The sequence below is a fragment of the Phoxinus phoxinus genome, assembly GCF_949152265.1.
Source record: "Phoxinus phoxinus genome assembly, chromosome: 14".
Taxonomy (NCBI): Eukaryota; Metazoa; Chordata; class Actinopteri; order Cypriniformes; family Leuciscidae; genus Phoxinus; species Phoxinus phoxinus.
Genome location: NC_136889.1, coordinates 16,923,495 through 16,945,703, shown reverse-complemented (window position 1 = coordinate 16,945,703; position 22,209 = coordinate 16,923,495). Strand labels below are relative to the sequence as shown.

The 22,209-nt window shown below is 36.3% G+C and overlaps 2 protein-coding genes across 3 annotated transcripts; both read right to left on the bottom strand.

Annotated features, from left to right (window-relative positions):
- Window positions 1-8,766: 8,766 nt before the first annotated feature.
- On the bottom strand, window positions 8,767-12,055 carry rps24 (ribosomal protein S24). 2 transcript variants are annotated; one of them, XM_079635682.1, is made up of 5 exons: window positions 11,614-12,055; window positions 10,916-10,981; window positions 10,618-10,827; window positions 9,870-9,983; window positions 8,767-8,844 (listed from the first exon to the last, which is right to left on the bottom strand). In XM_079635682.1, the coding sequence occupies exons 1-5, from the start codon at window positions 11,614-11,616 to the stop codon at window positions 8,842-8,844; spliced, it is 396 nt and encodes a 131-aa protein (XP_079491808.1). In that variant the 5' UTR covers window positions 11,617-12,055; the 3' UTR covers window positions 8,767-8,841. The 2 variants fall into 2 exon arrangements, with proteins under 2 accessions (XP_079491808.1, XP_079491807.1); XM_079635681.1 differs by lacking the exon at window positions 8,767-8,844 and adding an exon at window positions 9,298-9,321 and having other exon boundaries at window positions 11,614-11,701.
- A 938-nt stretch (window positions 12,056-12,993) lies between these two features.
- On the bottom strand, window positions 12,994-16,098 carry qrfpra (pyroglutamylated RFamide peptide receptor a; the record flags this gene model as incomplete). The annotated part of the gene is given in 7 exon segments (XM_079635563.1): window positions 12,994-13,367; window positions 13,452-13,549; window positions 13,723-13,958; window positions 15,050-15,111; window positions 15,256-15,380; window positions 15,382-15,412; window positions 15,759-16,098. Coding segments are annotated over 7 exon segments (1,266 nt in total).
- Window positions 16,099-22,209: the final 6,111 nt, after the last annotated feature.

Genomic DNA, 22,209 nt, shown 5'->3' with positions numbered 1-22,209 from the left:
TCATATAATAATACATATGTCATCAATTAAGGATTCCCTTCCAGACATTTTGAAAGAAATAATACTTACATTTATCACATTCGATTTATTAAAAGTGACAGTAAATATTTTTACATTGTTACAAAAAACAGTCGTTCTCATGCACCGGTAGAAGTCTGATTTCCTCGGGCTGGTGTTTAACTTACTTAACTGCTCAAAGCAAATTGTCAGCGAAAAGTTGAATTTTAGCATCGTCATCACATTGACTATGACCTTTTAAAGAAGAAATTTGCATAGAAACAGAGGTCCTTGATGACAAAAAGATGCATGCAGATGACTGTCTTTTAGGTTACAAATGTAAAGAGGTTCAGCGATGGCTAACAACCTGAGGAAAACTTGATGTGACCATTGCAATATGGCTTGACAGCAGATCTTTATCGCCCACTCTCTCTCGCTCCTCTCCTCTCTCTCTCTCTCTCTCTCTCTCTCTCTCTCTCTCTCTCTCTCTCTCTCTCTCTCTCTCTCTCTCTCTCTCTTCCTCTCTCTCTCTCTTCTCTCTCTCTCTCTCTCTCAGTGAAACTGAGCTTATGACACACTTTACTTTGACCAACTCTTAAGTAGGTCGAACGAGTTGAGACGTCCTTGGCATCTGTCTCAGTGCGCTATGAAGAACAAAACACGCGGTCTCCTTGACTTTCCTATACTGTATTTTCAGTCAGAAATATTTTCTATTCACCACCCTCTTTGCATCTGTGAAAATTACCTGTTAGCGTTCAGCCGGTATAGGCCTACATATCATCCGGCATCAGGACTGGTTATTTTCTTATTATTTCAACAGTCATTACTCCATTCTCAAGGGAACAATAATAGTCATAGGTGAACTCAAAAACTTTTCACCCTTTGAACCTTTTAAGACCAAATTTTCAACTTGGGTATCCATGATAGGCCTATACTTGTACAGGATTTAAGATGAACCTCGGTAAACTGGGACTATTGAATTGAGATGCCTATATACATCTACAGTTCAAAAGTTTGGGGGTTTTAACGTTTTTGAAAATAAGTCTCTAATGCTCACCAAGGCTGCATTTATTTGATAAAATAATATTACAATATATATATTTATACTACAGGGCCGTTGAATGCTTGAATCTGATTGGTTGACCAACGTTCTGAGGTGTGCAATTATTTTCAGGGAACTGCACGGCTAAAGTAGTTCCGGCAGGTCTTGACCTCATTACAGCTCCATATCACTTCGCGTAGTCAACTGTAATAACGGAAAATACGATACAATTCATAACAAGAAAAAGCTGCAGCCCCATGCGCTTGATCTGCAATTTTCAATGTCTAACTTCACAATCAATGAAAACATGCAGTTTAATTTTAATAAAGTAAACAGTCCTATTCATAATCAATAGAAAATTAAACTGAATATTTAAATAAATTGATAGTCCTGTTGCACGGGTTTTCGTAATTATTGAAGATAATATAACAAATAAATAAAATTGATAGGCCTATACTTGTTAAAAGGGCTTTGTGTTTCATGTATTAGTCTAGTCTACTGTCACTAATAGAAAAAAAGAATAAACGAATTAATTAAAACGATTTGAATTAATAAATAAATAATAATATTGACGCACATGCTTCTCTCTAAGGTCGGTTATGAATGTAATTTGATACTTGTCTTATGTTATGACTGATCATGCACGCGTTTTCAGCGCGTTCAGTCTGTGTTCACAGCGGTGTTTAAAATCTGCTGCATTCACAGTCAGAGAATGTCTCTAGTGGTTAAGTGTGTGTCCAGCATTACTCTGCTATCAGCGCCTCAAACCTCCGTTACTAACTCTAAAATGACGTTTTGGAATTAGCAACGGAGCATGGGTTTAGATGCGCAAGGAATTAGTCCTACATACAAGAGCGTTTTAATGACAAAAACTTTACAAACGTCTTGAAATACATCATCTGAACAATATTTCGAGGTGTGGTAACTGTAGTATAAGCGGAATAATTGACTCCAGGCCGTTGAATTATTATAAAAATAATGCACACCCGAGGTGTAACGGCCACTCCGCTTCGCGTCGTGACCGCATTACCACCTCGGGTGTGCATTATTTTTATAATAATTCAACGGCCTGTCGTCAATTATTCCTTACATAATTTATTCCTCTCATGGCTGAATTTTCAGCAACCAGTCCTCTGTTTTACATTATATCTTTCAAGAAATCATTCTAATATTCTGATTTGGTGCTAAAGTAGGCTAACAGAGCTGAAAAAGTCGGAAACTGTGATAGGCTACTTAATTAATAGTAGGTTTCAACTAACAGAAATGATTTGAAACAGTGGTTTTCAAACAGCTTCGCACTTGGCAAAGAGACCACGACGAACTCAAAGTATGTGTGAAGAACGTAGAACACAGAGCAAAAGGAAACATACCGCCACTCACAAAAAAAAGCTTGGAAGAAGAAGAACATGTGATAGAGCAGCAAAATGAGATATAATTCACTGTGATATTAATGATATATCTTTCTCATACGTGACATTCATTTAGAAAACCCAAACTGGCAGACGCCAGGTTCGCAGACGTGTAGAAGCAGGAGTGTTTTGACATATTAAATGACTGCAGACAGTGGTGCTCTCCCCGCTCTGCATTCAGCCCACGTTTCCGGAACATTCTGAGCGCGCGCTCCTGTGGCTCTGCCTGACCCACCGCCAGCCCTCCTCAGATCACATTCAAAGTGATTGTGCTGTTCAATATTTCATTGACATCAGCCTCAAAGATTGTTGCTACAGTGACACCAGAGATAATTATTTTTTACCAGTCTTTTTTGAGATGTTTTTTACCCCCTCCTCTCCCTGGCTCCAGCCATTCCTGTGGAGAATTGTTCTGCATAAATCAGCTGGTGGAATATTGAATCAGCCTCACCGCAGGGAATGTGTTTTTGTGTGTGGTATGTGTGACTGATTATTACAACGAGTCAATGCGCAAAACCAAGCAAACAGTGCCGCGAAGTGGGCAGTTCTGGAAAACATAACATTCAGTCATCGTTTAATCACCTTCATGTCGTTGCAAATGTTAACCCATATAATATTACTAGCTATTTTTTTTATTATAATTATTATAGTCCAGTGATTGACGTTACATTTTGACTGACTTAGAGGTTTGAAATCAATCAGGTTCTGGTGTAACAGATTATCTGCCTCGTACAGAAATCATATTGCGTGGAAAGAGCGCCGCCATAAGCGTCACGATATAATTATAATCATATTGCCCAAGGTAAGGACATCTGCCAGGCAAATAAATGTTATAATGTAATGCAAACGTCTGAGATCCTTGGGGAAACACTATTGTTATCCACAAGCTGTGATTATGTGCACATTTAATAGCTTTTTCCAGGCATTCTAATGAAATACTCTTCCAAAAAGATGTAGAACAGGTCTTGCACGCACGTTGCATAATATCCATAAAGTTGAATAAATCAATTTTGGCATTCCAGCCCCTGATCAACTGTTTGCAGGGGGGTCAGTTTAGTCTAAATGCCAAAGCAACATTAAAAGCAAAAGCAGATCGTTTATTGTTTGATCTACAGCTACATATGAGACCAATTAGTGTAAAGAAATATGCTATTACATAATGCTGTGATATTCCTAAGTATTGTAGGCCTATCAGAACACAGTGCATGCTTTTGTGCTTTGCAATGCACCTGTGTGTGTTGTCAATAAAATATTCCTCTGAGAAATGCAATGCCCTGAGGAAGGAACACAAAGAGGCATAAAATCTTCAGATTTCCCCCTCCGGTTCACTGTTTTTATGAATCACAAATCACTAGGCCAACACAGCTCTCTGCAGACAGGGGCCCGGAGTTACTGTGGCTACATGGGAACCCTGCAGACATCATTTGCACAAGACTGTCAGAGACTGTTAACACCCCATCCCACATCAGGAGACCTTGAACAGGTCAGTGCTAATTAATTGCATGGACACATATTTAAAAAGACTTGAGCTGTCTACAGATTTTTTGCTCAGTTTATCCAAATATCTAATGATAGGGTAGGCAATTTGAGAGAGGTTAGCAATAGCAAGCTAGCTTCCCACCCTCCCTTCAGAGCGTCTCTAAAGCCACGCCTCCTCCAAAACACATGAACGCACAGAGACAGAGCAGATTTTGAAAAGCATCACGCAAGATTACTTTAAATTACCTCATGCCACATAACATTAGTCTGGCTACGCCCTCCAATGTATTTCCGCTCAATTTTAATTTTCCTTCAGTACTACGTCTGGATTGTGGGATTGTGGTATATTCTTGCATTTTCTCTGGTCAATTTTTTACTGGTCCAATCAGCGAACAGAGGGAGTGGCTGAGAACAGTGACGTTGAGGATGTGCGCTAGTTTGAGTCTTCATACGTCACGACCAAATGTTAGCGATTGGCTATGGCAGATCCAGAGTGGCTCTGGGCATATCCAATAGTTTTAAACTTCAACAGAGTAACTGCCTTCAAGGAAGTTAACGCTTGTCAATGGAGAGAGGCCAGACTCTCTGTAAAAATGAAATGTACGAGAGTCTGGTAGGACCAGGCTAACATAACATTGCAATAATAATAAACGTAAACGACTTACAGAGCTCTTACTAGTACCACCGGACTGCTGCAGATTTATTTCAGCATTGATAGTGTTGACAGAACATCGAGATGTAGAACGTCACAGGTTGCCATCTCGTATTTACAGTTATGATTGCGTGAACGGAGATCGTTGTTTTGGTTCAGGAGGAACTGTAAAAGACGGCTGCTGTTTGTTTTTGGTGCTCAGTGGCTATCTGTGTCTACAACTATGAAAATACATATGTTGACGACAAGCACACGAATGCAATGATTGGACAAACATTTTTTGGTCCAGAGACTTCCACATAAGATATGTAATTTTTTTATTTATTTAGACCACTTCTAATATTGCCATCAGGATGTGAGAGTATCGAGCAGTAGCAAAAAGTTATCACCTTTAATGATATATTATACTATTGCATCATATTTAGTGCGCAGTAAACACTTGATGCCATTTCCTGACCTAATTTTAGCCCTGTTGGAAGGGGCATGTCTGCTGTGAGACTTTAATGTAAACACCCACTGCTATGATTGGCTAACATCGGTTCATATTAAATAAGTAGCCTATAAGGAACTCTCTCTAAATCTTTTTCTACGTTTTTACTATTACAGCTGTCAAGGTTAACTAATCATTAAAAGTGTTGATCATAGTCGCATAGATCCTGTCGCATGAAAGGTTGCAGCAATGAGCCTTGTAGATGACAGCATCTGTTGAGTGCAGTGATCTCATCATTGCTACTCGATTTCTGCACTCTCAGGACTGCTTGCTTTCTTCATAACAGTGCAAACATTATATATATACACATACATACGTATATATACATATATATATATATATATTCTAACTAGAGATGCACTGATTGATCGGCTGGTGACCGGAATTGGCCGATTTTCACGTGATCGGCCATGACCGGTCAGTCTGACATATGCCGATTTTATGCCAGTCAAATGCACTCGGGCACCGCATGATTAACATCGCGCGACATCAGCATCACACGTGCACACAGAACGCACATTCAGGAAACCTCGTGAATTATGTCCGTTTCACACCGCAAGCGTGAGCGGTGCGTATTTTTTTGGCGTGCATGTTAATCAATGAGTGCATTCACACCGGGAGCAGGAGCAGCGTGTGAGCATCAAGCAGCGTCGCGTGAGCAGTGAATCGCAGGTTTCGGCGCAGAGTCTATTTTTGCTGCGCTGCTCACGCTCAATTAAAGTGAAAGCACACTTTTGATGGACAAAATAAATATGATTTCACACAAAAAGTGCCCAAAATGCACAGAATTTGCATGTCTAGTGTGCTTTAACAAGAACTGGATTAGGCTATATATATGTCAGAAAAGAAAAAGAAAGACTCAAAAATATTTATAGAAATTGTACCCATTTAAACTTGTTTTTATTATTCATTTTGGGTTAAAGTGTTTTATAAAAAATATATAGAGAGAAAATAAATATTTGTATGTGCTGTAAAGTGGTTTGAAAAAATGAAATCGGAATCGGCTAAAATCAGTATTGGCAGGTCAAACTCATGAAAAAAAATCGGAATCGGCCTAGAAAATTGTAATTGGTGCATCTCTAATTCTAACGTACCCCTAACATTAAATTCTAACCAGAGTTCATATACACATTTCTACCAATACATTTCCATGACTTTTGAGGCAAATATTCATGACCTAACGTTCCATGAATGTAAAGAATAAAAATCCTTGTTCAGATTTCAAATTACAGCATATCTTAACTAATTAATGACAAGCTAGGTTTAATACAAAATAAGACTGTTAGATAAAATACCGTGTCTGACCCTCGGAACTCCACTGTGCACGGATTAACATCAATGGGAGGCAATCATTTATTTACAATACGTAGACAAAGTGTCCAGTAACACTGACACTTTACAAAGTGGCAGTGCCAGAGACAAACTTTTGGAATACAAAATTTGGTAACTAAGATTTTAAAACAGCTTTGCCTCCTATTTACCATTAATCTATTTGGATATAACCATCAATCATCAACAAGATAACAACCATATTTGAATTCTCCATAAAGTCAAGTTTATTTTTTCATTTCTGTAATTTACACCCAAGTACAAAAACTGCAACTGCCAGATGTTATCCCATGCCAGGGTTAGAAATGAACTTTTCCATTAAGCGGCCCCTTCAAAAGTCTAATTTTTATGATTACTTGTCTTGTCTTTTATGTCAAATACTTCAGAATACTATATAGACTGTTACCAATAAAATGTCATTATCAAAAGCCATCTTTACAGGATCAATATTGTCAATTAATGCTGTTGATATTGCAATAATGGTCATATAATATGTCAATTAATAGAATAGGCTACATAAAAGTTTTTGTATTTAGGGAAACGGCAATTCATATTCTGGTTACACAGATAAAACAATCTTAGAACCATTTATTTAATTATTGTAATGCTTTTTAGGCTTTAGAAAATGAAGACTTCACATAGGCTAATCTTATCATGATGTTTAAGTTAATATCAACTGGAATAAACTGTATACAGAAAGGGAGCAGAGAATGTGAACAATTGTAAAGCTGTCCATAATTTGGGTCTAGCGCGAGTTTAAGCTCTCACAATCTTCTTCACCACTGCACTTCATGTGTAAATCCAAGTGTGTCTAAAGTTTTACGTGAGGGATGTATATAGTCAGATTAATTTTTCAACAGGTTAGCTTTGTGAAGGTTTTTATAGGTTGTGTATAGTTTGTTTTATGTTTATTCAAACATTTACATAATGTAACACCATGGTCTTGTGAGTTAAGACGTTTCACTCATTTGTACGTCTTCACAGAGCGGAATGACAATAAAGCTCACTTGAACTTCAACGACAGCTAGAAGCCTCAGAACCAAAATATTTACAAGTAACTAATAGTCTAAAATAAATAGGACAGCAATCAGGTGAAAATGAGCTCAGGTGATGCAACAATTGTTGTGCTAGGTTTACTTTGCATATTGCTGGCTGCTGTTAAGTGTAACAAAATCGCTTCAGGCTTAGATATCATTTAACATCTGAATTAACATTTAAAGCACCCCCTTAGTCAATAATTGTATCCCTTAAAACTCATCTTTGCTCACCAAAATTACATTTAAACTACACCCATGCTTCATTTAGTATACACAGACATTAATATGCAAATTAACCCCAACTTCACCAGCTCAAGAGATCCACTCAGTCAACTTTACTCAAGTTACAGTAAACACTGCACAATGGTATTGCGCCTTACGTCAGACAGATAACATGATTATCCTTATGCTTGACTACTTTATCAAACAGCTAAAAATGTGTTTCTAATGTTACACAAACCATGTAACCTTTCGCCATCTGAGGCTACGTTTACACGTGGCCGGTTATTTTCATAAACGGACATTTCACCCCTCTCCGTTTTCAGAAAAGTGTTCGTTTACACGAACCCGTGTATATGCCGTCAAGAGCATGCCACAAACCTATTGGTGGCAGTGTAACGAGAAGCTAAAGCCCACGTTAGCCAATCAGAATCCCGAAAATATAGGTCACACTTTTGACGCAGTGCAAGTTCTGTCGCATACTGTGACGTCGACTGCCTAAAACTCTTTTTTTTCTCAGTTTACGTGCAAACGGAGTTTTCCAAAATCTCCACTCTGGCCGGAGTTTTTAGAAAGAATCGTTTTCAGAGGAGAATTCTCTGTTTGCGTGTAAATGAGGGGCACAACCGAAGGGAAATGTCTCCGTTTTTCAAAATAACCATGTACGTGTAAACGGGGCCTGAGTCAGACAGCTGCCTTGTAAAAATCTGCACAGAAACATTTTGAAAATCAACCAGTGTCAGTAGAGAAAGGTAGTTCATCACAACATACATAATACACCCAGTATATTGCTAAATGTAAAAAATATTCCAGGATAACCTGGCTTCTCTCTAGACTCCCCTGATTCGAAAAAAGTTAATGATATGCAAAAGCACACCGGCACGTTGACGTGATTGGTTACAAGGTAGTTTGGGACTCAAGAAACGCCAGTGATTTCAAACCGAATTTTTTTTTTTACTTTTCACAGCAGTTTTCAGGAGAAAATATTCAGGTGTTGACAGTTTTGTCTTAAAGCATATTAAAAACACCAAAAACTTGATTTTCAACATGGGGTCTTTAGGCCAAAACATAAAAATCCTGCATTTCTTATTAAGCACTCAAAGACATCAGGATTCACTTTTTTTAAAGAATTTATTTGTTGACAATGTACAAGAACATTTTCAGGCCGATGGTCTTCCCTGAAGGTCTTACTGTAAGAGGAAAGATAAGGCATTACAATGAGATTTATATAAAAAATTAAACTACTACACAAACTACACATACAAAATATCTAAATATCACATCCATCAATGACAAATGCTCACTCCAAGGGTGAGTATAACAGGGACAGGTTGTTTCTGAATACTCCAGGGGATACGGTCACACTTGCAGACATGCAGTCAAGTGGCTAGTTAACCTCAAATGAGTGAATGCTAACCACACACAGCATGCTACAAATTAGTAGCGACTTATAGCCAAATAGGCTGACTGGAACAATTTCAAGTACATGAATTAAAATAGATATTTGTATCCGTGTTAGAAACACAGGATCTTTTAAATATCTGCAAGTGGGGTGAGGCATTAGGATTGAACATGCATAGCACTTCAAGTAACTGGTAAAAGTGGATCACATCAGCACATCATGGCTATTGCCACTACCTTCTCCTGAAACCTCAAGTCTTTTACTTCTGTAAACATCCGAGGGAGGCAAAAGAGAGCAAAAGATCGGACAAAAGTGAGAACTTTCAACTAACACTATCGATGTCTAGAAATGCTCTCTGAAATGCAGATGTTCATGCTACGCCCCAGAAAACAGATTGTCACATGAATTTGCAAATAGTTTTCAGAGAGCAATTACAATATAGCTTGTTCTACAGATTACTAAATATTCCAGCACTTCACTATTAGGGACTACACTACTTTCACTACTCATGGGGGATTATGGCCTATTATTTTCAACCACATAGCCTACTGGTCAATAGCATTAGCGATCAACATAGTAACTAAATGTCTGGAGTCAACTTTTCAGATCACTCCAGACTCTCCTTCCACAAGTTAGTCTACTTGTGAAAGTATTTACCTTCTACAGTCCAGATGTAGATTTGATAATGGAGGAAAGATGACAAGTTATATATGATAACCGAGACAGTGACGACAAAAACATCTATGACGGACAGAACAAACAAAAGTGCTCGGAAGCCTAAACAGTAACTGATAAAGCAAAACTGAACCTTACCTTCTTGCCAGAAGCACCAACAGAGGCTTTCTTGATTCCTCTAACTTTCTTCATTCTGTTCTTGCGTTCCTTGCGCTGTTTTCTGGATGTCTTTTTCTTCTCATAAAGGCCGTGCTGAGTAGAAGAGAAAAACATGTCTTAAATGTTTGATTTACAAGCTAAATCTAAATAAAGCAGCACAGTAGACTAACTACCAATGCTGTAAGAAACGTCATCCACTTATAGCAAGCAAGCATCAAAGCTTGCATGATTTGAGGAAAAAAATCTTAGTGATTTTTTTTCTGATAGAAAATTGTTATTGCAATTTAAAAGGTTTGTGCTGTGCTTGTTTGAAAGGGCTGTTTTAATTCACCTACATTTTTTAGCCAACCATTGTATTACATAACTACAAAATTACTATTAAATTAAAACGCATGAAATACTCTTATATTCACTAAAATAAGTTTAAGAAAAAAAATTCACAGCACAAGAGTCAAAATTAAACAATTTATCGCGGTCTTAACTTTAACAAAAAATAAAGCTATTATTTTTTGCAAAAAGTCCTGTTGAAATCAGCTAGGTTACAAGTGCTTCTCATTACAAGTTTAGGAAGATGTTGTATTCCCAAATGCACATTATATGAGACCCAAACTCAAAGTAGAGGTAGCGCATATATTTAATTAAATTGCAGCCTTTACGGCTTAATAATCACACTAAAATTTCATTTGGATTAATCGTGCAGCCCTACAAGAATCAGTCAGTGGCGTACCCTTTGCAGCCTGTATTTGGGCTCATTTTTCTTGGCGTAGTCCAAAGAGTCGTAGATCATGCCAAAACCTGTTGTCTTGCCACCACCAAACTGAGTTTTGAAGCCGAAGACGAAGACCACATCTGGGGTGGTTTTGTACATTTTTGCAAGCTTCTCCCTGATCTCGGTTTTGGGGACTGTTGCTTTACCTGGATGAAGGACATCGACAACCTGGAACAATAATAGTAATGAATGAGCAAACGCATTCTAGAAATCCTTATAACAATAAGCCAGCATACAAAATTTGACACTAATTTACCATTTGCTTTCTCTGAAGCAGCCGGTTTGTCATAAACTTTCTGGTCCTGACAGTGACTGTGTCGTTCTGCAAAGAGAGACATTTGTTAGAACTCGATTAAAGTTATATCTGGATACTTTCTGTTGAAATATAGAGTGGCTTGATGATAAACTTGCAGGAAGGCACTTCTCAAAGAGCAGTATTCATACTACATGTTAGCCACATTTCTTACTCAGAACAGTTAATTATAAACCCATAAGCATCTATTAGTATTGTTAAAAATGAAACGTGAGCATCTTGTATAACTTAGATGTAACGTTAACGTTAGACTAACGCTTTATAGTACACGACACTTGCAATTTATGAGCATGATACCATGGTTAGCGCTTTAGCTACATTAGCTTGTCTGGACCCAGTATTTAATATTGAGACCAACTGATAGCTATCTAATTTCAGATTTACGGATACACGTTTATGACAACAATGTAACAATTTAAAGCTGCTAGCCACTGTTTAACAGTAGCACGATGGTAAGAACCGAGACACCATCATCTTACGGTCTACCAAAAACATCTGTACACATTATATCGTTGAAATGAAACTGTCAATTTATTATTATATATCCGTAGTGTGCTTCACGCTCGCAGTGACATTATAATATCGTTGGATGGAGAAGATTAAGTCAGATTTTCTTAATCATTTGTTCACAGTCGACTCACCATCTTGGCGTTGGCTCGCTCAGGGACGAGGAAAAGGAAGAAGGACCAGTAGGTGCCCGAGATTATGCCGGAGCGGTGGAATAGTATAACGAGGTACTGCCTGACTAAAAAGCGATACCAAATCAAATTTGAATTAAAAATTGTTTAAATAATTTTTCTAATAAATATAAGACTGAAAGTGATATGTGAAAGTGAAAAAAAGTGTTATTTTTTGCAGATATAAAGTAATTATCAGACCAATAAATTCGCATTTGTAAGTTACTACTGCTTTCATTTAAAATGCTCTAATTATCTGAACTGACTTGTCACATTACTAACTGACAAATAAGATGTTATAGTTTCTGAACGTTTAGTAAACATCGAGTAGTAATCTAAATCATTGATGTTATGAATTTCCCATTTTCTACAGCTAGGTGTCAGTCGCGCACCACTAAATGACATCGGACTCAATTAAATTTTGACACTCACTATAACAGTTACTCAAGTTGACAATGACTGACAACAAACCACACAGACATAAGGAGATCATTACGGTGTATCTGAGAGAATAATTATCATATTATTTATTATTAATAATTAAATATAAAAAATATATATAGGCTATATACATTTTAATTATTTTTATTAATAGGCCATGAGGCCTTTCTGTGTGAAGTTTTTGCATGTTTCCTCCGGTGTCCCCCACAGTTCAAGGACATACAGTTTAGGTGAATTGGAGAGTCAAAATGACCTGTGTGTGTGAGAGAGCCCTGTGATGGACTGGCCATCTGTCCACAGTGCTTGCCTCTGGCCCTTGCCATAAGCAGAAATATTATGGGTGGACTTGCAGACAACACATTTTATTACACAGCAAAGACAAAACATTTTCAAATGTATTTATTAAAGAGTCTGTTATTGTGTTGGAATTGGAGACATTGTTATGTTATGCTTCCGTTATACATAATATTATATTATGCTTATGCAACCTTTCAAAAGTTTGGGCTCAGTTTGATTTGATTTTTTTTTTTATACAAACGAATACTTTTATTCAGCAAGGATACAAAATATTGATCAAAAGTAAGAGTAAATACATTTATATTGTTTCCAAAGATTTTATTTTTTCAAATAAGCACATGCACATGGCTGTGCTTTTGATCTTTCTATTAATAAAATAATAAAGAAAACATCTGATCAATTTCAACAAAAATATGAAGCTGCACAACCGTTTTCAACATTGATAATAAAAAGAAAATATTATTGAGTGGAAAATCAGCATATTAGAATGCTTTCTGAAGGGTCATGTGACACTGAAGACTGGAGCAATGATGCAGAAAATTCAGCTTTGCCATCACAGGAATGATTTTCTATTTATATTAAAATAGATAACCGTTAGATTAGATATCAGTCTCTAATACTTCTTGCATGCATTCTATTGCTCTCAACAGAAATTCTCTCCTTCAGAGTTGACAAAGATGTTTGCATGTTTGATCTTGCAGATTGCACCTGCTCAACTATATGTATTCTGGGCATGACAGAGATGTCTTCATCCTGTCTGGCAGACTTACGATAAGTTACTTTCGATTTGTCCTTCACATCTACACGGTGACTGGACCTCCTAATGCAAAGGGAAAGAGTGGACACGCAGTTCTTCTGGAAGTTCTCATTCATGAAAGCGTAGATAATAGGATTGTTGAAAGAATTTGAAAAACCTATGGCCTGTGCGACAGCAATAATCATATTGATTGTGACGTCATCATACTTCTTGTTCAGGAAACCTGGAAACAAGAAAGCGAAGCTGAATTTGATTGACACTTTGAGATTGTAATGTGCACAGATATTAGACACTTTGATGTTCTTACTGTACTCATGCAGCATATGAACTGTATGGAAAGGTGCCCAGCAGACAGTAAACAGCACAACAATGGTGACCATCATCTTGATGGCCCTTCGCTTCTTTCTGTTGCATTAAGAGGAAGGATTGCATAATGAGTGTTTGATCGTAAACATCAGCAGCACTTTAATATTTAGTCAATTATATATTAAAAAGATAACATTATGAAACAAGAAATAGTCATTTAGATCAGAGGCAGTCATATATACAGCATGTGCTGAGAAGGTCAAAAAGATTACCTGGATATTTTTCTGACCTCCCTTTGGTTCATGGCAGTGAGAACTGAGGAGTCCCCAACTTGTTTGCGAATCCAGAGCTCAATACCAATTCTGGTGTAGAGTATCAGCATGGCCGCAAGTGGCAGGAGGAAGAGGAACACTAGAATGAAGGTGGCATACTCCTTCCTGTGGGCGCTCGAGCTCCAGCGCTCCTGACAGCATACGTGATGGAGATCATACAGAAAGTCATATTTCACCTGTACACAGAGAGATTGGAAATACCAAATGAAAACCATTATAAATGTAGCCGTGGCATATGAAATGGACTAATGTTATTATGTGAATAGTCTTCAATATAGAGTGGTGGTCAAAAGTTCGGAATAATTAAGATCTGTTAATGTTTTTGAAATAATGTTTCTTATTAAAGTTTCTTATTCTCACCAAGCTGAATTTATTTGATCAAATAATTTTGTGAACTATTATTATATATTTTAAAGTGTAATTTATTCCTGTGATGGCAAAGCTGTATTTTCAGCATCATTACTCCAGTCTTTAGTGTCACATGATCCTTCAGAAAACATTCTAATATGCTGATTTAGTGCTCAATTAATATAGGTGCAAAAATAATAATATTGGTTCTTATTATTATCAATGTTGATTAATATTTTGTGGAAACTGTGATATAATTTCTCAGGATTCTTTGATGACTAGAAATTTAAATATATATGTTTTTTTTTGTAACATTATAAATGTATTTACTGTCACTTAATGAGTCCTTGTTGAATTCAAGTTTTTTAAAGTTATTACCCAAAAATGTTAAATGGTAGTCTATCACAGTTTCCACAAAAAGATGAAGATGACAGCAACAGTTTTCAACATTGATAATAATAAGAAATGTTTCTTGAGCACCAAATCAGTATATCATTTCTAAAATTCACCTTTGCCATCATACATTACAGGAATACATTACACTTTAAAATGTATAGATAATGGATATTTTACATTGCAATAATATTTCACAATAATACAGTTTTTTAATCAAATAAATGCAGCCTGTGTGAGCTTTAAATTATTTTAAAAACATTTAAAATATATTAATTATTCCAAACTCTTGACCACCATTGTATATACTTTTTTCTCCTTAATTGGACAGGAAGGCACCTGACAACATTTAACAAGCTAGGGAAATCCTCAAGTTTGTAATGGTAATACACCCACAGAAATCACAGTACATCTATGCAGTGCCTGAATGCTAACTATGTTTGAACAAGCTGGCTGGGATGTTGAATGTTGAAAGGTAATGGAATGAAATTTTTCAGGCAAAAAAAAAAAAAATTCTGAGCAGTACCTCTAGTTGTTGAACAAAGAGCATTGGGGATCCAATCACCATGGCTGCAGTCCAGACAACCACTAACAGAGAAGTAAAACATTTGAGCTGCTTTGTTAGATTTGTAATGCACATTATGCATTCAAATACTCCAAAAATAAATTACACTTGAAAAAAAAGAAAGGGGGGGGGGGGGGGGGGGGGGGGGGGGTCTTAGAACTACATACCAAGCATTCGGTATGCTCTTTGTGGGGTGCACTGTCTTTTGATTTTCAGAGGGTGTACAATCCCCTGGTACCTCTCCGCAGCGATGCAGGTCATAGTGAGAATGCCAGTCACAATAGCAGTGGTCAACGAAGGGGACTGTTTTGCACACCAACACACCTAAACATGTAAATGTTTAAAAGTTAAATTCCTAAAACAGACTTTAGCTTAGGCAAATTCTTTAGGGTTTTTTGTTCTTTCTAAATGATGAAACAGCATTAGGCTATTATTTGGAAGAACTTGGCGTGTGTGTTTTAAATTAGGTTTAGAAACATTTAATTTAAGACTAATTGAACCCTTATTTTCAGCTAAATTAGCTTACAGTAAACCAATTCACTGGTATGAAACAGACTCTCAATGTTGTCAACAGCAAACAAAACGTGCAAAACAACATACTGCAAATTCACATGTGCACATCCTTACAAACGTTGTTTTCTAATAAAAATTATTTCGAAATGACACTCACCCCCAAACCACTCAGAGGAGATGTTCTGTAGCAGAGTGAACGGGATGCAGAAGAAAGATATCAGAAGGTCGCTGACGGCTAGAGAGCAGATGAAAATATTTGTGGCAGTCTGGATCCCGCGCTTTATTAAGACAATATAGACAACCAGACTATTGCCAATGAGAGCCAGGAGAAAAATCACCGTGTAAACAATAACAAACGTAGTTTTGGCGCTGGCCGGTAACTCAGGGATGTAAACCAACGGCTGAATCTGGTACGTCTCAATAAACTCCCGACGAGTAAGATTGTATAATTGTAGTAGTTGCTCCAACACTTCGGGAGTAATCTTCATATCCCCCATATTACAGTAAGCTGGTTTTTAAAATGTGCCGAAAGAAATTCTACAAAGTTCTACAAAGAGCAGACGGTTATCAGTTCTGCTTCTAGCCTATTTCGTGTCTCTTCACTCGGACATGCAGCAGCTCCCGAATCCCTTGGTGTGGTTTATATCATTCGACTCATCGGCTGTGTGTCTCAAAACCTATAGTGAGTTGATTTATGACCGTCATAGGCTGTCTAGGTATAAGCTCGTGGAGAGAGTGAGACAGTCATTTGCTCAGAGGAATCCGAAAGACATCACATTTTTACTTTTTTTTGCTTTTTTTTCCAACGTGTTGCCTTTGCAGAAGGCTGATTTAGCTAGGCTATAAGAACGACTAAATATTAGGCTATTATTATTATAAGATGTGATTAAAATTCTATTTAGAATGGTTAAACACCTAATCCAATAAAGGCCTTAAGTCCTTCTGAAGCAAAACGATGAGTTTGTGTAAGAAAATGATTCATATTTAATTTAACATGTTACAAAGTAGTCTAAAATTCTTGCTTCCAAGTTTGCCGGAAACTAGTTATTTTACTTTACACATTTTTTAATATGAATATTTTTCTTACACAAACTCATCTCTTTGCTTCGGAAGGCAAACCCCTTCTTCTTCTTTTTTTTGCTTCAGAAGGCAAACCCCCTGGAGCGGTGTGCAGTGCACTCAGTTCTTTTATAATGGATGGATGCACTTTTTTGAGCTTCATACTGATGGTTTCAATCTACTGCCATTATAAATCTTGGAAGCGTCAGGATGTTTATTATAACTCCGATTGTATTCGTCTGAAAGAAGAAAGTCATAGGCTATATATGGCTTGAGGGTGATTAAATAATGGGGTAATTTACATTTTAAAGTGAACTATAGGGGAGACCAGGGACAGTTGTAACGGGGGACGGTTGTAACACCTTGAATTCCTCCCATCAGAAACAACCTAGAGTGATGACACTCACTGTGCTCATGCTTAGTTAGTTTCCCTCCATTTTTGCCAAAAAGGGAGCCACATTTGAAACTTCCTGACAGAGTTATCTACAAAAGGTTATTTTTGAGTAAAAAAAAATACTTTTTTTTCTGATGTACTTTTTTGGATACTGTTATAAGATCAAATGTCTATGAATTCAAACAAGTATTATTTAGAATCACTGTTTTGTAAGCTAAAAATAAAAATAGCTAACAAGTGTCAAACTTGCAGTCAAGCTAGCTCACATGAGATGAAAACATGGTTGGTGTTACTGGGACGGTTGTAACGCCCCGTTACAACTGTCCCAGTATCACCAACCAAGTGTCATTTAGGCCTATATTTAAAAAACTAATCAAGAAAAAAAAATTCCCTTTAATTTGCTAATTAAAAGTAAAATGAGCACTGTGCATTGCAAATTAAATGTAAAAGTTTAAATGTAAACTTTTTTGAGGTGTTCTACCCATTAAATCATTGTCTTGCATTATAATTTCACGGTTGCACCTCTTTTTTTGTTATGTAGCATGAAAAAAAGGTAATCATTACTTAAAAACATGAAATTAATAGTCACAATATCATGATTGATAAATAATATTTTCCATTTTGCGTATATGATTGATTCATTATGTATATTTTAGACATGTTACAACCGTCCCTGACATGTGTTACAACCGTCCCTGTACACTGGGACGGTTGTAACAGTGGAGAGACTGTATTAAAATCAATTTTGCAACCTGTACATATTTCATAAAACCACTTAAATACATTGTTTCAGCAGTTGACAGATTGAAGTTTATAATATAATAAATTGGTTATTCCAGTATAAATGGTTTTTGATGTATTGCTAAAAATTGCTAAAAGCGTTACAACTGTCCCTGGTCTCCCCTACTCCTTTAAGGCGAGACACGGCAGGCAAAAACATCGTTTTTTTTTCACTGGTCAATTTTGAGATTTTGGGCTATTTGTCTTCAATAACATGTTTTCTTTCAGACTTGTGCTGAAAAAAAGTCCAAAATACACATTTAGGTCTTTATTTTACTACACTTTGTCTAATTGCGTCAGTAGATTTCTCTGAAATTCAACAAAAGTTGCCGTTCTAAATCAACGCGCTGCTCCGCGATCTCTGTATGCAGTGCACATGTCTGGAAAGCTCTCTCTCTTCTGTACAATGCTGTCGGATCCAAATATGGTCATTTCCTTTTAATCAGTAACCAATCGTGAAAGTAAAATGGGCATTTAACCCTAAAAGCGAAATCTCATTGGCTGATGTCAATTTCTGACAACCTGATTCGTTCAGATGCATCACGTGACGCGCTCTGACACTCAGATGTGTGTTTTTGACTGTTTTTCTGCTCAGTTGAAGGCCATAAATGCTGTGTTTATAAGTTTTGATGTGATTTAGGTCGTTTGTATTGTTGTTGCTAATGATTTGATAAGATATTGTGTCAGTAAATAGTTGTTTCCACTAAAAAAGTATGATTTTTTACATTACAAATCTTTAAATGCCTTTTTCTCAAAATGACTTTTCTCTCATACTCCAAGTCCGAAATCTCCTCTTCGGTAGCACCTATACACACCAAACTTTCCAGTCTTGTACCTAGTTATATTATGAAGACAATTACAGAGGGATTTGTAAATATATTATTCCTAGCCTGATTTATATAACATTTTATTCCAAAAAACATGGCGAAAATACATTTTTTAAGGCTATTGACAGTATATTCTGTTTTACAGGATAACAAAAGTAGATATCCATAAATCCCTCTGTAATTTTTTTCCCATCTAATATGTGAACACAATGAAAAAAGAATTTTGAACCTGGCTTTATCCAATTCTGAGATTTAGTTTTTTAAAATATAGGCAAATTAGCGCATATTTAATTAGATAATGCATAATTTGCATATTTAAACAATAAATTACAGAAAACTTGTAATACATTTTTTTCTCATCTTAGGTAATCAACTGGGAAAGTTTCATGGTGATATCTGCTAGTTACAAATATTTCCCTATTCACCTGTAGTGTCTCGCCTTAATAATCTAGTGCATATATGTCTTTTTTAGGTTTTAGAAATGAGAAAGAATGAATCCATTATAAAAATATCAAAACATCATGTTATTAGCCCTATTGAACCCATGGAACTGGAGGTTTTGAACGAAGACAAGTGTTTCCATTGGCTTTCATCACTGGGGTCTGTGATGAGGTAAGTATTGGTATTACCATGGAACCAGTCAGTCATTTCAAACCTTCACAATAGAATATTGACAACCACCAGGAGCAGCTTTTATCATTAGTGCATCAATATTGGCTCTTTGTATTATTACTCTTAGAGCTTTAAAGAAAATAGGTTGTATCCTTTGAGGAGCACTTCAAAAGTGTGAAAAGCCATTTCTAGGTGTACTCCATTCAAAAACAAAATGAAAAGATGACTGCTGAACTCAGTGGTAGCTGTGCTGCATGTTGACGTCAACCACAATACACTGTTGCTCTAATGAGAGACACAACATGATCAATAACAGAAAATAATTGCATTCAGATTCAAATATAGCATAGCATGCAGGCAGCTACTTCTGTTCCATAGTTTGGGGTCAGTATGATTTTTTTTTCTATTAAGAAAAAAAAACGAAATACAAAATGTATTTCAGAATATATTAAGCAGACCAACACTGTTTTCCACATTGATAATAATAAGAAATGTTTCTTGTGCACCACATTAACATATCAAGGATCTCTGAAGGATCATGTGACACTGAATAGAATTATAATGACTACTGAAAAATCAGCTTTACCAACATGGGAATAAATAGTATAATATATTAAAATAGAAAACATTTAAATTGCGAATATTACACAATACTGTTTTTATGTATTCCATATATTTGATCAAATAAATGCAATGCATTTAAAAAATCTTACCAACCCCCAAACTTTGTAACGTTAGTGTATTTCCATATTTTTCTCAGAATTGCATGATGAAACTTGGACATATAAAAACAATAACTGATTATGAAATTACACATTCTTGATTGTTGTTCAAATAACCGATATTTATGCATAATTATCTTTTGTCACATTAACTGCCAATTACCACTTGACATCAGAGCACAACATTGCATTATGACTGAAAGCCTCTCTCAGTTGTAAATTGCCACAGAGCAGTTTTGGGGCATCAACAAACCTTAGCACTAATGAGAAGACATCTGTTGAACTGCAGGTCCTGCTCCACTGTCTAAAGGGAGCATGGGAGCATGAGATCCATGTCAGCTGCAAGGTGGCTAAACCTCAATAAGCTACAAGAGCAGATCATTAAATCACTTTCTTTGGAGCAATGTTCTGTTTATGCATTAATTTCCCAGATTCCTTTAATTAGAGGTTGCAGCATATTTGTACTTGTATTAATAGTGCTATACTATAATGATGAGCCTTCTGGGGTTTGAACAAATGTAGGATCAAAGTGCTTCTCATTGTCGAACACGGATGAGGATCATTTACTGTGAGTATAATCAGCATCTTAAAATCAAACCACAGAAAAGGAAGTAGATGTTCAATTAGCTGACTACTAAAGAGAGAACTCTTGAAGAAACCATTCATTTGATGAAATTCTCCCTCATTAGTTTCAATCTAAACACAATAGGCATTTCCCAGGCAAAACAAAAAAATAACTAGACTGCGACTGATCGCACATTATTTCTTGTATATGTATGTATATATATAATATAACATTATTGACACATTTAACATCTCTGTTCATTGCATCTATTTGTGTCATTGAGAATATAAGTAACTTGTTTTTCTGTATATAAATATGATTAATGTGCAATGTCCACATTATACAAACTATCAAATTATTAAGGATTCAGTGACTAATGACAGTGATAGAAATGAATAAATAAATGGTTTTACTTAAAATGTAAAATTACAAAAATGACTTGACTCTATGAAATACTTGCATTTTACTCGACAACATTTAAAAAACACTATTCAATTTAATTAAAGCAACTTACAATTTCACCATTAGCAATATTTAAGCCATTTCAGTGAAAAGCGTGTTTCTTTTATGAGAGACACTATTATTTCCAAACATTCTTATTAAAATGCATAAGATTAAATCATTACCTCTCCATCATCTTGCTGGTATGGCAGTGGTAGTAAAAATAAAAAATAAAAATAATTCTACATCATTCTGTTCAATGCTCCTGGCACCCCTGTCCTCATTACACAGTCTATTAAACCCAAATGCAACCTCAGCTCTAGTTGTTTCCTCATGCAATGAATTAACTCTGAATTCAGAGCTGAGCATTTCGACTGTCAATATTGTCTATTATTATATGTGAAGTGAAAGTACAGGACAGGTCACTGGAACGTAGCTATACTCTTGTGTCATGACGAAACATTGGTAAAACTAACAATGATGCCCTGGAACAACAACAGCATTTTGATAGTTTGTTGACTATAATGACAAGAACTGTCAATAAAAAATCAGTTCTTTTTCATCCGTGTAATAATTTACAGCCACAATCGCACTGACTTATGAGTGGCAAGGTCCTTGTAGATTTGGAACAATGATCTTGGCAGTATTTTATCACATATACAGGATATATCTGGGAATATTTCACAACAGCTGTCACTGCCTCACAACCAAATATAAAAATAAATTAGCATGGGACTGATGTATGATTGTGAATTTCGAATGTCAGCAAAAAATATTCTAAAAATGTCTTTATGCCAAATTAAAAAAACTGAGGATTGAAGGAAGCTGAGTCCTGAGGAAATACAAGAATCCAAGATTGAAACAGACGTTTTCAGTCCCCAACAGTGAAGCACTGGTCTCCTGGCACATGCTAGGGTTGTTTAGAATCATGACATGAGACAGAAATAACAAAAGAATGCTGCGGGAGGACACTGCCGATGGTAAATAACAATATGTATGAGATACAGTTTCTCAAAAGCACATGGCTTTTCAGTCTTCACTGTTCCTGAGAGCCAAGCAGGGTTCATTTTGACTTGTCCACAGTCCTTTATACACACAGACATCGGCAACAGGAGCTTGGAAATAAGGGAAAAGAAACAAGACACATTCTGTGCCTTAAAGACTATAGGAGTTGTTTCTCCCTTCCTTTTGTGAAAGAAGAATTTTTA

Bases quoted from the DNA above. Each gene is read 5' to 3' on its own strand.
- rps24 (XM_079635681.1), bottom strand. The intron at 10,828-10,915 runs GTAAATTAGTGT...TTATTGTTCCAG, and splicing joins TGCTTCAGAGAAAGCAAATG to GTTGTCGATGTCCTTCATCC. The intron at 9,984-10,617 runs GTACGCCACTGA...TCTTCTACTCAG, and splicing joins CCAAATACAGGCTGCAAAGG to CACGGCCTTTATGAGAAGAA.